General features: G+C 42.0%; 1 protein-coding gene across 20 annotated transcripts in view; it reads right to left on the bottom strand.

Moving 5' to 3' along the window:
* Nucleotides 1-2968: 2968 nt before the first annotated feature.
* Nucleotides 2969-18452, bottom strand: part of PBRM1 (polybromo 1) — a 57425-nt gene continuing 41941 nt past the window's right edge. For 11 of the 20 annotated variants that reach the window (XM_077184437.1, XM_077184443.1, XM_077184449.1 and 8 more), the window contains 4 exons: nucleotides 15403-15561; nucleotides 9268-9338; nucleotides 7275-7491; nucleotides 2969-6073 (listed from right to left, as the gene is read on the bottom strand). In XM_077184437.1, the coding sequence (XP_077040552.1) occupies nucleotides 5901-6073; nucleotides 7275-7491; nucleotides 9268-9338; nucleotides 15403-15561 (620 nt within the window). In that variant the 3' untranslated portion in view covers nucleotides 2969-5900. Of the gene's footprint in view, nucleotides 6074-7274; nucleotides 7492-9267; nucleotides 9339-11578; nucleotides 11735-11789; nucleotides 14901-15402; nucleotides 15562-18452 lie in introns of those variants that run through there. The other 9 variants (XM_077184452.1, XM_077184453.1, XM_077184456.1 and 6 more) reach the window with 4 other exon arrangements.

The following is an 18452-nucleotide window of genomic DNA, read 5'->3' as shown; positions in this document are numbered from 1 at the left end:
CAGCCTTTTTAAGTCTTCATCAACTCAGGGACAGGGGCAGCTCTGTAGAGGTCAAGGTGCAGGTTCTCCACTTGAAAAACAGAGGGGAACCTTCCTGTTGTGCCTTCCAACGACTTCATCTGGAGGATTAGTGCTTCTTGTGTTTTCAAGGGATAAAAACTGACAGAACTAAAGATGTGACTATGTCACTGCATATTTCGACTGAGCAGCAAGTGAATAACTTGAGGAAAGCCTCTATTTATTCTTCTAGAGTAAGAACCTTTGACTTTAGTTCCAAGGTAGAGCCCAAAACTCATGAACAAGCTGCTTTGCAATCACAGACCATCACGCTGAAGTCAACCCTGACTGTAGCAGTAAAGAGTAAAGCAATATTAAAAAAGCCAGATTTTGGAAACTGCTGAGCTTTAGCTCCATCTGATTTTATTTCTTGAGCTTTTTGAAACTCTCTTGTGCTCTGTTGTCATAAAACAAGTAAGTTTTTCAATAGATGGGGTTTTTTTCAAGCCACAGCCCTGTGCCCTAGGTTATTTCTCTGGACTCAGGAGCCTGATGTGAAAACTTCCTGAGGCTTCCCTGAAGCACTCCTGTAATAGCAGGAGAACGTTCCACAGACAGGGTGAGCCAAACCCAGTTCTCACTCCAGACCTCTTGCTTGTTTTGCAGTGCCTGTTTTCCATTGGCAGCTGAGAGGGCCAGGCACATCTGGAAGATCTCAGGGATGTCTCCAGCCAGGTAAATAGAGAGGGAGGAAGGCTGCAGTCACTCACAAGATGTCTGGTGTCAGGGAGTTCTGTGTCACTGACCGCTGCAGGAATAAAATCCTCTGAGATGGCATTGCACCACTTCAGGCAACACAGAGCTGTTATGACAGAATATGAAGCTTGACATTTAGAAATCTGAGGTACAGTCTCCAATCCTCAGTGTGTTTGCTAGTGCTGACCCTTTGGCATTTTTAGATTTTGCCAGTCTCTCACTAATGCTGGAAATCAGAATAGCTGCAATTCCCCTCTCCAGAATTCCAGCTCATTCCACAACCAAGCACACTGGGGATTAAATATCAGTTTTAAACTACAGCTCATCTTCACCAACCAAAGCCTTCATTTGGTTTTGCAGTTTTATTCCTGCTGACTCCTAACTCTGTGCTCTTTGCCTTCCCCAGTACTTTCTGACTCATATCCCTGCCTTCCTCCCATCCTCCAGCTTCCCCCATCCATCTGCTGTGGCAAAGGGAACAGGGAGGAAGCAAGAGCTCTCCTTTGGCTCAGCACTCAGGCTGTTCCAGGTTGCTGGAGTGAGCCAGGGTCACAGCTTTCACTTCCAGCCCTGCCAGCTCCAGGGCTGAGCACATCCCTTCCTTCTGCAGGGAATTCAGCTGTGTCTGCCTGGAGCACAGCTTGCACCCACCAACAGCATTTTCATGTGTTCTGCAAAGGCAACAGCTTCTTGGTGAGACTCAGCAAAGCATTCCTGCTGCAAGCTTTCCAAACTGTGGAAGTCAGGGCAAGATTGATGCCAAGCATGGAAAAAACTCAGTAAGGCAGCAGCAGTAAAAAGTCACCGGGGAACAAACAGTGATACCTACACACAAGCAGTGCTGCTCACCACTCCAGCATTAGAGAGGGGACAAGTCCACCACCAATCCAGAATGATTCTGTGGAAAAAATGGACCTGTTGATCATTCCTCTGCAGCTGTGCACACAAGGATCTGCTGAAAAACCTGTGGTGAGCCAGGGAAGAGCTGAAAGAAGTTATGGTCAAGGAAGGGTGTTTGTCCCAGCCTGCACTCCTCCCTCGCACAGGGCTGCAGCAGTTCTGTCCAAGCTTTTCAAAAGCAGCAAAAGGAAGGAACAGCCATCTGATGTACTAGGGAATTTTTCCTTGGTGCAGAACTCTTCCTGTCATCACTGGAGGCATGCTTTCACTTTGGAGTTAATACACAGATCCAAACTGCAGCTGCACTCTGCTCCTGGCCATCCCCAGCTCCTTCAGAAAAAAGGGAAAAAATCTTCCCAACACTGCTGGGATGAATGCTGCTCCTGAGGAACTTCCTGAAATCAGTACTGGATGCTGGTGCTTTATACCAAAGATGAGGGTCAAATTAGACTCACTGGCAAATGCAGTTGGCAAAATTAATATAAGGTTTCATTTTATGAATCAAAATTTAATTGAACCAGACTCACACAATGTTCAGTGCCCAGACATTCTGAAACTTCAATTTTGTGCACTTTTAGCTAAGAGGGAGCTACATACATTTATGGTTGATCTTTAGTATCTCAGACTGAGCCAATAAGATGTGGAGGATGATTAGAATTAGTTTCCTCTGGGCAACTGCAACAGAAGGGTAGAAGTGTTGTGAAGCTGGCAGCCTGTATGAAAGGCAGCATTTATCCCCCAGGCTGAAAACATGGCTGTATGTTAATTTAATGCTGTGTTCTGACTGTTTAAATAGCTCTTTGTAAATTTTATGCCAGGCACCTTGAGAGGTTCCTGTCACTTAATTTTTCTTCCAATTTGTACAGAAAATTTCCATCCTTGGTTCTAATTGAATTGTGTAAAAGATGCTTTTTCCATGTTACTCATCTAATTTCCTCTATTCAACAGCTACATGAAAGACAGCCCTGAACCATGTTAGCTTCCATATGAAATTAAAGCTTGCTGTTTACTTTCAAACTAATTAATAAGGGGGCATCTGGGACTGACTGAATCTTACCACCTCCACTCAGCTGGTTCCCAATGCTTCAGAAATTTTTCAAGGTTCACTGTTCATGTTGTAATGGCTCAATTTCCAACACCACTGTTCTTATCACCTACAGGAACACCTCAAAATACACAGGTCAATAGAAAAAGGGTATTTTATCCACACACAAGCACACATGTACCAAGGACTTGAGAACATCTGGATCAGCTACAGCCAGAATGACTTGAAATAAAATCCTAACAGAAGTCTTAATGGAACACTCAAACCTGGTTAATCCAAAACACTTTGCAAACTATTTTTATTCAAATTAAAAAGACTCAGGTAAACAAAGTGATGGTACATACATGTTATAAACCTGGTTAGCAGCTCAGCCTTCAGCAGTACAAGATCTAATGAAAAGCCAAGCATGGGTAAACCAGGTACAAAAACATATGCTGAAAAAAAGTCACCAACATCAACGTTTTGAATTTTTACACAAACAGTAAATTTTCTCATGGAAGGGAAGGACTGAGGAAGAGAACAAATAATTATTAGTTGTCTCCAACTGGTTTATGAAAATACCTGTCCTGGTTTTATCTATTTTCCACTCTCACAGAAGCCAACCATTGCCCACACATCCTTTTATTTATGAAAGATTTGTTTATGCCAGTACAATGAACGGCAGTGAAAAACAGATGAGGGGCTCAAACACCCACAAAGAGAGAAAAAGAGACAGACAGACATGTCTTTTTTTTTTTTTTTAAACCAGAGTGAGAAAAGTATCTTTTGCTGGTTTTGAATTCTAGACTGTAGCCATTATATCCTAAATTTCACTGCAATTGACTGAAATGCCTCCAGTATAGAGAGAAACGATTTTGAAATAAATAAGGCTTAAAATAATTGATCAGGGCCAGCCCAGTGGCTTAGTGGTAGTGCTCTGCACTGCCTTGAGGGAGGAGCCAGGTTTTGTTTGCACTTCCAATCTCTTGCTCCTGGGCCAGAAAGAGCAGTGAAAGGAGGGATTCAGCTGCTCGGCAGGAGAGAGCCAGTGCTGCACATCTGCTCATCACTGACCTTCAGATAAATTAAACATCTGAGTTATACAGGCTCCAAAGGGAGTCCCATCCAGTCCTCAAAAGAAAATAAATAAAACAATAATTTAATTAAAATTCATCCCAGGTTCTTTGGTGTAATTTTTGTTAATGCTGAGAAGTAGGAGAATCTGGTGGTGTATTAGTACAATCCATGATAGTTCCAAATGCTCAAAAACTAGGATTTTGCTGCCTGATTCACTTCAACATCCCATCTTTGTGGCTAAAACCTGCAAAACCTATGGTAACTTAAACACATTTTATAGGGGTGGTCTAAGACTATTCAATTTCTACTTTATTAAATAAAATTGGAAATTTACAAAGGCCAGTAAAGAACTTCTGTACCATGGGTGTGCTATTTGTAGAGTTCAAAACTATTATTTCCCTCTATGTTGTTTTGCTCCATTTCCTTCACATCCATTGCACATGTGACCTAAACTAACTTTAAGTGCCTATTTGTAATTACCTGGGGTATTTTGTGCAATGACTGGAAGATTGCAATAGGAGAGGGAGAAGAATTGGCCAGTAAAATTAAATCACAGTTTATACTTGCAAGGTCACTTCCCTCATGAGTATTAATTACATCAGCAAAACAAACCCCAAGATATCCAGTATTTGAAGGAAAATATTTAATTTAACCTTCTGCCAAATATACTTAAATGAAAATGTTCTGTACCAACAGACTTTAGAACTCATTTCCACATGATGAACATCTCTAGCATAAATGAAGTGTATCAGTAAATCATTTCATTTGGGCTGAGTTGCAGTGCCCACATTCCTGCTGACTTTTCCCAAATTCATAGAGCTTTCCCAGTTACTTAAAGCAATCCAAAAGTATTAATTCTTTTTCCAAAATTAAATAAATGAAAGGATTTACCTTTAAACAAATAACTTTGTAGTCCAAAAGGTTGGTTAGTTGAGGACAGGCAAGTTTTTAGCAGAAGGCAGCCACAACCTTGAAATTTGGCAAGAAGAGTCAATACCTACTTTACTTAGATAAAAAAAAAAAAAAAAAAAGAAAAGGAAAAAAAACCCCAAAACAACCCCAAACCCTTTGAAGGCTGCAATGCAAGTACTCTATTTCTCCAATGTACTGGGTATGCTGACCTTACACATACCATACAGTAGTATTTTACTTTCAAGTTAATTTAAGCATCAAATTTCACTCCAATTTGCATTGCAAAACTTTCACTAAGGTTAATGAATACACTTAAAGAAAGCATACAAAAATGTCTTACAATGCCCAATTGTGTGAATTTCAAAAAACATCACATTACTTTACTAACAGAACAACTTCACTTTTCTCCCCTAACTTACCTTCCAAGACCTGGGCTGGTTCTGAGTTCTGTGAGCCTCTTCCAGCACAGACAGAAGCCCCCAGGGAAGGAGCCTCCCTGTCCCACTGCTGGATGTTGGGGACATCACAGAACCCCCAGCACAGGCCATGGCAGATGAAACACTTCCCCTCTAAGGGCCTGCCAGCACAGGGGCTGTGTTACTGATTTAGGATCACAATGGCCTTGGCTACACAGTTAAATAACTGGACAGGACTGGACAACATGAGCAGTCAGGACACCCTTGTCCCGTCCACACCAGCACTTCCAGGGCTGCTGTGGCCCACCCAGCTGCCTCAGTGTTGATTTGGAATGCCAATTCTCCTTAGTGCCAAAGCACATCTTACCTTTAGCTTCTTTTAAGAGATCCTCCCTGTTCACACCCGAGCAGTTCTGCCCGAAGTGGCCAGCACACACAAGCACAGGTACACACATTCTCATAGGATGTAAACTATGACTACTTCACATTCCACTGTAGCAATCTGTAAATACTTTGTTTTCCTTTTTTTTTTTTTATATAAAAACAATGGCATCAGATTCTCAGCAATAAAGTATAAGAAAGATGAATCCTTGACTACACTCAACCAATTATGAAATCGCCTTTCAAACAAAGGAAACATATGCAAAAAATCTGTGTATTTGATAAAGTCAACTTAATATAACAAAAAGTGAAATATGCTTATTAAAAGTGTCCTTATATAAAAATGGTCTTGCAATGTACAGTAAAATGCAATACAAATTATTGTTGGTTATCTCTTGCCACCCAGTAAGCAGAGCAGCCATTGTCCCGGGCTGTGCCTACACGTTCTCCAGGTTGTAGGCCTGGCGGATGTTGAGCGTGTCACGCAGCATCAGGTCCCGCAGGCGCCACAGCGCGTCGGCCATGGTGGTGTGGGCGCCCTTGCTCTTCAGCCAGTGCGAGGGCAGGCGGCTCTCCTGCTCCTTGGACAGGTGCACGTCTCGTCTGCGTGCTGCAAAAACCAACAAGGGCTCTGTTACCTCCTGTCAGACCATGCCTGGAGGGGCTGGTTGGGTCCACTCGGGCCAGTCACTGACCCCAGCCTCTTACAGGGAAAATGCAAAACATCAGAAACACTCTTTTCCATGTAGGGACAAATGTCCTCTGATTATTGACTTGGGAGGAGACACCTCAGGCTCTGGTGACTCCCCAGGTGAGAAAGAGGGCATGGCCTGATGGCAGGGGGGAGGGGAACATTACTTTTATACCCCAGAGGAGGCCCACAAGTGTCACAGACATCTTTCATGAAAAATCCTTTCATTGGGATTTTTTCCTCCTGAGAAGCTGAGAGACCTTAGGAACAAAATGTAACCAATGGTTATCTGCTGCTGCGGAATGCAACAGGTGGGTCTGTGATTGGTCTCATGTGGTTGTTTCTAATTAATGGCCAATCACAGTGAGCTGGCTCGGACTCTCTGTCTGAGACACAAGCCTTTGTTATCATTCTTTCTTTTTCTATTCTTTTCTAGCCTTCTGATGAAATCCTTTCTTCTATTCTTTTAGTATAGTTTTAGTGTAATATATATCATAAAATAATAAATCAAGCCTTCTGAAACATGGAGTCAGATCCTTGTCTCTTCCCTCATCCTTGGACCCCTGTGAACACAGTCACACACAAGCAATGGGATATAAGTGGGGAGGGGCAGGGGGAAGGACTGACCAGGGAAGAAAGAGACCACCAGGGCTAACACTTGGGGGGAAAAAAGAGGAAGACCATGAAGTCATAGGATACAAATTACGTGAACAGTGCAAATTACCAAAACACCCAGTGCAAACAACTAAATAACTATTTAGTGCAATACAACACCTCATGGCTTATTCTAGAGAAAGGCAAATGTAAGTCTACAATATAAGATATTCTGCTTTTGCTCTTAGTATTTAAGCCCATACCATTGGGTTTAAATCTTAGGTTTATGCAGCTCTGGTGGAATTTGTCTGTGGATAACACATATATTCTCAGTCTGTTGATCTGTCTTTTGGAATTAATTACATGTATATATTTTAATACATGTAATAATGTATATATATTATTACATGTAATACATGCAATAATACATGTATATATTTAAATGCATTGTATATATTGTAATAAGCAAACAGCAGATAGCATTTTCTATGAAAGCAAAAATGACAGAAGGAACCCAAAGCCTTACCTGCAAGGGTCTGGTCCCACTTGCTGATGCTGTTGGACTCAGCACTGAGCCCCTCAATGTATTTCAGGTAGGCTTCAGAATGGAGCAGCCTCTGTGTCTTTGGTGGAGGGGACACGAACATGGGGGTGCTGGGCTGCTGCATGACGGGCTGGCTGGCGGGGCTCTGCCCGGGGTACGGCGGCGGCGCTTGCTGGCCCGGCGGGCCCAGGATCCCGATCTGAAAGGTGAAAGGGAAACCAGCCAGGGGTCACACCCAGGGGCACTGCAGGGAACACCCCAGCCTCGGGGCAGCCTCCTGCAGTGGAGTTTCAACTGAGGTTATGTGCAAAAGCCTGAGGAAATTTCCCTGGAAATGCATGGAGAAAGGAAGTGCAAACCAACCATTCATACTCAATAGATATTGTTCATATTTCTGATTTATGTAAATATACTCTTGTTTGTAGCCATGATATTTTCTGAAAAATCCTTTCCTTAGGATTTTTTCTCCTGAAAAGCCGAGAGGCCCCAGGAACAAAATGTAAACATTGATTATCTGCTGCTGTGGAATGCAACAGGTGGATCTGTGATTAGTCTCATGTGGTTGTTTCTAATTAATGGCCAATCACAGTCCAGCTGTCCGGACTGTCTCCATCAGTCACAAGCCTTTGTTATCATTCTTTTCCTATTCTTTTCTAGCCTTCTGATGAAATCCTTTCTTCTATTCTTTTAGTACAGTTTTAACATAATACATATCATAAAATAATAAATCAAGCCTTCTGAAACATGGAGTCAGATCCTCGTCTCTTCCCTCACCCCTGTGAAAAACGTCACACTTGTTATCATCACCATATCTTTTCTAACCTTAATTACACCTTTTATCTCCTTTTTGTTTCATTTCTTCTCCAATTTGATCTGAAATACTGTGGTCTGTGAAGTGCAAAATTTAAAACATCTAATCCAAACTGATATGGATCCTTTGACAACTGGGTTACTTCAGCAGAATCTCTGTCAGGCAGAAATTTCAGGCAGGAAAATTCCCAGTCATACAGAAGAATTCCCACCACTGTGATTAACCAGCAGCACTGAGAACTCTTAGGACAGACATCCTGTGGTCTGGAATAACTCAATGTCATGACATTAATTTCTGGTACTCACAGAATCACAGAATGGTTTGAGTTGAAAGAAGCCTTAAGGCTCATCCTATTCCATCCCCTGCCATGTGCAGAGACACCTTCCACTAGACCAGGTCACTCCAAGCCCCATCCAACCTGGTCTTGAACTACTCCAGGTGTGGGGCAGCCACAGCTTCTCTGGGCACTCTGTGTCAGTGCTTCTGAATAAGTAACTTCTTCCCAGCATCTAACCCAAACATCTCCTCTTGTAGTTTAAAACTCTTCCCCTGCCTCCGACCACTATCTGCCCATGCATAGCCACTCTCCCTCCTTTTCTTCACAAATGATGTAAAAATTTGGTCAGTAAAATTTGGAATGTTCTGAACAGTAAATCTGCATTAATCACTGAGAAGATCACAGTTATCCAGTTACCAAATCACAGTTTGGATAATCACAGTTACCCAAACTCATAAATTCTGAACTGCCAATGAACATTTGCTTCAACAGTTTGTGAAATGTGAATATTTTTTACCTATTCTTCAAGAGCTGATAAAATGGGCAGTGTCCTCTCTGTGTCACAAAGCATGCAAAACCTAAATTATCAGCAGTTTTCACACTATGCTGAAATGCCTCAGTTTAGCAGAAAACTAAGACAAAACACTGCCTTGTTTATACTGAAGTTACCTCACTGGACCAACCACCTGAGTGTAACAACAATTCACCATCAAATACAGACATACACTCTGAGTGTGAGCTATTAACTGGTTCTAAACACATCAGAACATTTCATTTCTGTTCTCCCTGGGAAAGTCTATGTGCATCCCTACATGTCTGAACTGGGATGTTGCTCAAATGCCAATTCTGAGCCTTAGAGCCTCATAAATAATGCAAAAATGACTCACCTGCTGTCCAAAAGGACTTGCTCCTGGTGCTGGAGTGCCTACCATAGGGGACACATTTTGGCCTATAACACCTATATTCCAAAATATAAAATAATTAGTCTTACTTCAGAGCAGTGACAAATACCTCTTTGGTCTTCAATAGCAAGAATTTATACTTTGATATCACTGCTCACAGTTATTTTAAGTAGATGTACAACATTCAAATATCCCCCTCGCCCCCAATAAAAATTTCACAAGTTTCTGAATGAAAAAAAAAACCCAACATGACAACTACCAAACACTGATATGTGGCCTGTTGAATTATTTTAGTTAGAGAAATGCACACTGAATAGGTTTTGCTTTTCAGGTGTTTTTCATGTTAATTTGTGATTGCCTGACTGCATCTTTTCATTTATAATATACACCTTTGGCTTGACAGGATCTTCCTGAAGTCCCTTCCTTTAAGAAAGGAAATGCTGATCTGCTTTAGCAACACTTAACATTTCCTTGTGTTCAGTTTTGTAAAATGTGTTCACAGCAGGATGAAATTCAAGCCTTTGCACAAATTGTTAGATCTCACTAATACAAAATGCAACTTGCAGGTTAAGCTGCAATAGCCTTAAATACAGAACAATGAATATTTGAAATCAATGCCAAAAAATAAAAGCTGTTTTTCTCAAGCATATTGGGACTTCTCCCTCCTGCACAACTGTGTCAGTCTTCCATACAAAAATATACAGATCTAAATAAGAGTCATGCAGTTCCTGGCATTTGACACACAGATGTTTGAAAGTTATGTGTGCTGCTGCTTTCCTTTTTGTTTGTGCCACTTCTCATGCTCATTCATTCGAAAAGCTGCAGACTAACTGTGCTCTTCCTGAGGTTTAATTTCCATGAATTAAATGCATGATTTCTCTATCAGTGATCAAAGGATGTGCCACTGAGTTTCACTCACTAAAGCATTTTTCAAATGCACTTTCCATTTGATCACAGGTCCCATTTTAAATGTATCTGTACCAACAGTATGTCAGAAGTTGGGAAAAACATTGGCAACACAAGCGGGAAGGAAGGGCTCTGGAGGAGGGCAGCCTCCCCTTCCCAGCATCAGAGCACAGCTTCACCCTCAGCCTGCTGTGCCCAGCTCAGCACCCCTTCACTCCCAGACATTGTTTCTTTGCTAATCCACATCCTGTCAGTTTTCCACACAAACATCCAGCCCACGGCAGCGGGAACAGCCCCTCAGAGGGATGCAGTGTCCTGGATTCACCTCCCACACGTTTGGCTGCTGTGTGCTGATGTCCCTGCACAGCTGCTGTGCTGCTCCCTCTAGGTGCCATGGCAGGGAATCCACAGCCCAGCCAAGCTGCAGGGTAGTGCTGATGGACTTCAGAAACACCAGGCAAGCAAACAAAACCTCCCCAACTCACATCATTTATGTACAGATAAAATTCTTAACAGAGCTGCTGATAAACACAGTTGCAAGGGGGTAGGGAGAGGCAAATGAGATCATTTTGCCCACAGCTTGTTCACTGCTGAACAGAGGGATGGCACATCTTTTTCACAGGCACATGAGTTATCAGAGGTAAAAAATGAATCAGCAGGAAACAGGATCAGAGGGCAGATGAATGTTTTTCCCCTTAATTGGGACACATTAATGGCATTAACATTGGCAAAATATTTGTTTCATTTAAGCCTCACTTTTCATCAGAAGTGTGGCAAAAATATAGCAAATGCAGTAGAAATGCTCTCAAAAACAAATTCAAAATTTTGCCACAGAAAATACTGAATTCACCTTGTCCCCACATGTTTCCAGTCACTGTTCTATCACAAGCTTTAATCTGAACACTGTTTTACAGTAACACATCACTGCCCCAGTGGCCAAGGAGTCTTACATGACCAGGCTCATTTCAGTGTAGTCTGACATTAACACACTGAAAAAGACTGGTAAGGAAAGAGAACAATAAATTTCATTTATAAGCCCACTTCAAATAAGAAAAGGATGAGTGCAGAGACACTGTTCAAATGACATAAGGATATGAACAGGCTGATTTCACCTTTTCACACTTCTGATAAACTCAAGTACAATCACCAAGGCTTTTTTGGCTGGAACAAACCTCCTGCTGGAGCAGCACCAGTTTCTCCAGTACCCTCTCCCTGAGGGCTTACTGGGCATGCTGCAGTGTCAGTGTTTTGCACACCCCTCACATTCAGCAGTGCTGCTGCTCACAAACCAAAGGCACAACCAGAACAAGCTGCAGAGAACTCCTGTAAGAATGGGTCAAACCAAGTACATGACAATGAAATAAAGAGGGAATGAGGATGAGGCTCTTACCGGGTGCTGGGATGCCTGGGATGCCTGGCATACCTGGCGGGAGTTGGTGGGGTGGGGGCACCCCTGGGTGAAGTGGCTGCATGCTGCCCATGCTAACAATGCCATCAACTGGGCCCTGCAAAGGTGGCAGCACCGGTGGATAGCCACTTATCATGCCTTGAAGGACACAACAAATTTCAAACATGCATCAATAACATGCAATATGGTCTACACAGTATGCACAGACATGCACTATCCACACACACACACAAAAAAAGCACCTTTAGTACAGCAAGACAGTACTACAATTAGTATCTTGCAAAAAAAAACAAAATCCAAACCAACAAAAAGTAAAAATAAATATGAAACACTATCCTTTTGATGAATTAGTATTTAGTGTATTTGTAATGTTTCTCACAGGGCAATAAATGTTGAATACTCAGATATGTTAACACAAGGAATAAATTCAGCCACAATTAAATGTTACTAATGCAAGCAGTTTTAATACAGCTTAAAGCTCTGCCATCTGCATACAGATTACAAACAGAACACTGCCTGGCCAGCCCATGGCCAGCCCTGCTCTGTGGGCTACTTCAGAGGCCACAAAAATCAAACCCCAGACATTTTCCTGCAGTACACATGCAAAACTGATGCACAAAAGCCCTACAACATTCACATACTTGAAACTAATGGCAATGATGGGTGATTTTTATTAAACCATCTCCAGAATGAACTAAGGCAGTAACACAAATTTTAAACTTGGGTGTAAAGTGCTGGGCTGCAGTAACTTACACTCATGGCATTAGAGTGAAGTGAAAGGACTTAAAAGGAGCACCTGCAGTCCCTCACAGAATTCCACTGTCCATGTCTGCAACGTGTCTTTAGAGGAAAATCAGTGACACTGCAAACACTGTATTGTGCTGCTGCTCAAAAATTTTGTTTTCTTCATGTAAGGAAGGAAATTGAGAGCTTTCTCTGGCTTTGGCTCAGATTTTCTGCTATCCATGTAGTGAACCTACACTTTGTAACTGCACTATGCTTGTTAGGCCCTGGAATGTTTAATTTAAATGGATGCATTGCTAGGTAAGCAAGGAAAGGGGTTGGAAGGACAATGAAAAGATGACAGAGGACAGAAGCAGGTCTAGAGAGATGAGGGAAGTTAGAAATGCAGATTTGCTGGGGATTCCATAGTCTGCTCTAAGAAACCACTGAGTCTTTGCCACATTCCCTGTAAATCATAGAAGGAACTTTCAAAACAGAGATTTCTGGAATGAGACTGGCCAAAAACTCTCATCAGTTCTAATTGAGAACAAAACTGTAACAAGCTCAAGGTCTAAATAGGAGGAGCAGCTACAAAATAAAAGCCAAACCTGTCACTTCCTCAGAAGTGAGAACTCTCTAATCCCAAAAGCTTTACATGGAGAAAACAACAAGAAAATAAAGAACTAATCTCCCTAAAGTCTTCATTTTCCATAGGGCACCTAGACTGACATGGGAAATATGCTGTAGGTACCTGTTTCAAATATCTGGAACCTTATCTGTACCTCTTTATTACAGGGAAATCCATCTTTCTAATGGAGAAAGGAAAAGAAGAAACACAACCAAAGCCTCCTTGGCATGAGGAGCTTTCACACTGCAGCTACTGCCTGGGACCTCCAGTGCACCTGAGCTGCTGACACATCTTCAGAGCAGTTAATGCACTTCTGAAGCTTTAAAATAACCAAACAAAAAACTCCAAGGAATCAAACCCATATTTATCAATCATGGAAACTGAGTTCTACATTTCCAATTAAAATACTCAACAACTGGCTAATAAGGGTGCCATCAAACCTCCATGAGAAGTCATTTCTTGTAGCTCATTCCAAGTAAGAGCAGCCATTTTTTACCCCATGTATAAAGTGCAAACTTTTACTTTAAACTACCAAACATGGCCAAACTATTTCCAGCTCCCACAACTGTGATTTAGGATGTCTTTGAAACTACTTGTTCTCCTGTTTTTTACTATAGCAACATAAGATTAAGTAAACTTTTGCAATAACTTAATGTAGAAGACACCAAAGTGCTGCACACTAAGAGAAACACACTTCAGAAGGCTTCCAGATTCCCTGGCCCCATGGGCCATAAAGAAGTTCTGTGATGGAGAAGCTCTCTGAACTAGCAATCCAAGGATGGAGGAGGATGTGAAAGAGGTCCAAACAGAACAAGATACTTCCAAGGAGGACTTGCGAAAACCAAAGAATGAAAGATTGTGTTTTTCTAACGGGCCACAGAAGTAGAAGGAGTTCAAAAGGATCTGCTCCATCATCTATTTTAAGAAAGTATTTCCCAAAGCCAAAGTGAAGAGTCTTGAGTGTTGATCTGCTCAAATAAGACAATGGCCTGAAACAGAGTTTTGCTGCCACAGGAAATAAGGTAGCATGTGTAGTTGGCAGAATGCTCATTTTTGGGGAAGTTTTAAGGTGTTAACAGCAAGTATTACCATTCATCAACAGCTGCCTCCAAAAACTGGAAAAGTGACTCAGTGCCAAAAAACCCAAGAACCAAACTAAGAAAACACAACCACAAGAGGATGGTATTTCTACATATTCTAGATTGAAGTAAATTATTCACAAAAGAGATCAGCACTGGGAAACTCTTTTTTCCCCCTCCTTTTTCTTAACATATGCACAGATAAGTGTACACACACACACAAACATACACCAACTGCAAACAGTTCAGAGGGAAATTACCGTGAACAGAGTGAAAAAAAGCCAAAAGAAAAATGCAACTCAGTGTAAATAAATGCTTTATAACCTGGAGATCATGAACCAACTAAGGAATGTGCCTTCAGTTAAACATCCATGCAGCCTATTTACTGAAAGGGGATTTAGAGATTGTGATGAAAAATGCTTCAGGCTGTCAGCTTGAAATAAGGCCACAGCCTGTGAGATGAGAAAGAAAAAGAAAAATGACAAAAGAATAAATGGAATAATTGGAATGTCTTAAGGGAAAGTTAAAAAGACCCCAAAACTCAAACCCAGAACCCTCCAAATTCTCATTTTTATCTACTCGACACTATTTTGACCTTGACTGAAGCAATTTAATTCTTATTTTAATTAGAAACTGGGGAAGGAAAACAACCTATCAGGTCACACCTAATTAATTTTCTCACCCATGTATGGCTGATTTCCATACAAGAATCTTCAATGGACTACATTGTCTTCAGATCTGATCCTGAAAATACTTACTCCGAGCATACTCCCTATGAAATCAAGCCGGATTACAACTGGTAAGGAGCTCAACACCCAGCAACAGGGACCTCGTGGAAGAGTTCTCCAAGCTCAGTTCTATTCTGAAAAATAACCTGATAAAACCAGCAATGTTGTCATTTTGTCTTTGTTTCTGCAACGGCTCTAGATCCTGGTCTGCTCTGCTTACCAGTGCCTAAGAGGCAATTCTACAAAGCTTTTGCTTGGATTTAAAATCTGAGTTAGACTCTGTTGGCCTCTCACCTCCCTGATAATTAAGCCCCCAACAATTTCCCTCCTGCTTTAGCACTGCCACAGATGCTGCATGCACTAAAAGACTATTTAGCTGCTGGCCTCCTGCCACAGCAGGGCTGAAGGTGAACTCTGCAAGGCAGAGTGAATAAACACGACTGCACACTACCAGAACAGGAGCACTGCACGAGGAGGACCCTGCTTCCCTGGACACCAGGCCACTGCTGCACTAGGCATGTTCATCATGAAGAAGGACTGAAGAGTTTGAGCTTTTGCTTCCAACGTGACCCAAGAGAGTGTTCAGAGTTATGAAGGGGGGTTGATAAAGTGGATGAGGAAAAAATGGTCATAGCTCCTACGTTTTACCTGCAACGGGTGTCAACTGCTGATTGAGCATTCCCATTGGTGTTGGTGGCGGCACCACCCCCATAAGAGCCCCGACAGGAGTGCCTGCCCGGGGGGAGGAATTCTGCTGCTGTGCTGCTCGCTCTCTCTCCTGCTGCTCAGCAACTTTAGCTGCCCGCTCTGTAAAAGTATTTTAGATTTTCAGTTCTGTTTTGTAACCCAGACTTTCAAAATATTATCTGTTCATTAAAAAGGACTAGTCAGACACTGGCATAGTTTAGTCAAATATAAAGTAGAACAGATGAATCTTTTTTATACAGCATATGATTTGATTTCATGTGGCTGCAGCTAAGACTTTTAGAGAACCTTTCATGAAAAATATTCCACAAAGTTTTCTCTCTTTCTAAAAAAATAAATAATTAAAATAAATAATAAAATAAAATTTTTTAAAAAATTAAAAGAACAAATTTGATGATAATAACACCAGTGTTACCAACATGAAGCAGCAGTCCAGCACTAGGCTCGGTCCGCACTAGGACGTGGCAAAACATTCCCTGTTTTGACACCACTGGCTCAGCCAAACCAGCTGCAGCCAAGGCCAGCAGCTCTTGGGTGGATCCTCTACCAGCTGCTGTGGGAACTGAAGCCCCATGTCTGCCAGGTGTGCCCTAAAGAATGCTGCAAAGAGCAGACGGCAGTGCCAGCTGGTGGCACGGTCATTTCTGGGCTCCCCGTGTATTTTACTACTGATGCAGCTGAAGAGTGGTGGCAAAATAGGGGAGCACTTGTAAAGTTTCCCTAGTGCAGATTGGTCCTTAGCTTTTGGAACATAACAAGCAGCAGTTTGATAAACCAAAAATATTTTTCTCTGCCTCCTTCTGTCATTTCCCCGTTTGGACCCCTAGGAGTTATTTTTTTTCTGAAGATGTCTAACTCACATTGTGCTGCTCACTGGAGGTCATGTGTGTCCTTTGTACGATGAATCTGGTCATTATCTCAATCAAGTCTCTCACTGTGACTGCAAGAACAAAAGATCTACTGCAGGGTAATCTGACCAGAGGACAATTTTATATTAAGGGAAGGGCAAAGGGTCATGGGAAGAAGAAAGAAAAAAAAAACAAAACCCAAGCAAACAAAAAAGGAGAAATACTGAATGCCCACCCCAGGTGCTTTGGGGGCATTCAAGTTCCTGCTTTGTTTATTCTGAACATTGTGTCTGACTGGCACAATGAGGAACAAAGAAGAATAAATGGATGCAGAATACATCTCCAGCAATTTTTAACAACAGTGAATGCAGGGCCATGAGTTCTCTCTTGCAGTTGGTGAAAGATGGAAACTGCACTAAACCAGCAATCAAGGTCCTCTGTCAAATGAAGGCTAAGAAGAAGTTTATCAAGGAGATTAAGTTATGCATCCTGCCAGTGTTACGTGCCTCCTCTAGGACATTGAACCACACTTTTGACTCCTCTAGAACCTGTTTGTGCAGCTTCTAGCACTACTTCCATACACTCAAAGACCAGTTTCATTCCAAAGGCATTTCCTTCCTTCTTCCCACTTCTGCAATTTCAGGCAGCGATGACGACGCAGAGGAACTCCTACATTTATACAGGCAACTCAGATGCAGTTGAGCACAAAATACACAAGATATTTAAAGGCAGATCCTGAAGTAAAAAAAATGAGAAAATCCTCTCCAGAGCACAGCAAGCACTTTGGGAAGAGATGAAGTAGTTGTTCTGACTCTCACCTACTTTTGGCCAGCTAAAAAAACAAAAAATGGTCAGACAAAAGCAAAAGAGACATTCTGATGAATGAGAAATTACTGCTAAGTGTTCAGCTTTATCAGACTTCAGAGTGCTGAGGTTTGAAGAAGGACTTGATGTAAGACAGTACTCAAGTTTTACCTAGCCCCTTTCATGCCCTGACTGCCACAGAAGTAACAAATGGAATAACACTGCCAGAGGGAACTGGAGGAGAGAACTGAAAGTTCAGCCTAAAGCATTCGCTCTAAAACTCAATAATAAACCCAAATCACATAGGCCAGGACTTGAGATCATTCAAACATTTCCATCACATCTCAAGAGACAGGGAAGAGACTTTCTGCTTTGAACAGAGCTTTTCCTTACAACAGGCCTTTCCTTCAATCCCTTTTATTTTACTTTATTTAGCCAAGCAGGCACTTCCAACACAGCCTCCTCTCTACTCAACTATTGCTAAAAAAACAACTAACACCCTGAACATAAACCAAACAAAATTTTCAGTGGGTCAAAATGGATCTAAAATGTAAACTAATTCTCACCAGAAAATGGCAGCACCCTTTTTTCACTAAGATGTCAAACCATGCCCACTCCCTGCTCCCTGGTTCACATCCACACCAGGGAACACATGAATTCTAATTCACCACAGTGGAAGGAGTGGAGTTTCTCTCCTTTCACGCATGGTAAGCAAACACAGTTTGGACACTTTTTTACCCCATCCCAACCCCTTAAAACCAAGTAAAAGTAAGTCTAGTTCAGGTCAGACACCAAGCCAGGGAAACTGCAGCTCAAACCCCAAAAGCTTTGGAAAAATTGAGTAGAGAAGGAAGATTCAAATGGAAGCACACAGACAATCATTAACGCGGTGGACAAACAGAGCCCTCCTGCAGAAGTGCAGGACTTCAAGCTGCTCTAAGCAAGAAAGCAGTGACATGCCAGCCATCCTCCTGCTGAAGGATGAGGCTGTAAGGAGGCATCTGCCAACAAAAAGATCACACATGCACCTAGAAGGGTGTAAAAGGAAACAACTACAGAACAAAGTAAAGCCCCAGCAGTGTCACAAAGAAAGAGCGTTACCATTTCCCTTCTCAGCATCTGCAAAGCAAACTGGCACAGAGCAAAGGGTGCTGTGCTTCCCTCCAGAGCTGCAAAGAGGTGCTACTGAAAATCAGAAAGGACTGAGGTGGCTGAGAGTGCACAGTGACAGCATGCAAGCTTCCAGCCTCAAGATCAAAGCTGCCTTTAAGTTATGAGTGTGCAGAAAACCTATCGAATCTCATTTCCAAAGTTAGAACTGAATTGGGCCATAACTTTCCC

This window comes from Agelaius phoeniceus, chromosome 11 (assembly GCF_051311805.1).
Source record: "Agelaius phoeniceus isolate bAgePho1 chromosome 11, bAgePho1.hap1, whole genome shotgun sequence".
Taxonomy (NCBI): domain Eukaryota; kingdom Metazoa; phylum Chordata; class Aves; order Passeriformes; family Icteridae; genus Agelaius; species Agelaius phoeniceus.
Note: the sequence above shows the minus strand (reverse complement) of the source record. Positions and strands in the feature narration are given on the sequence as shown.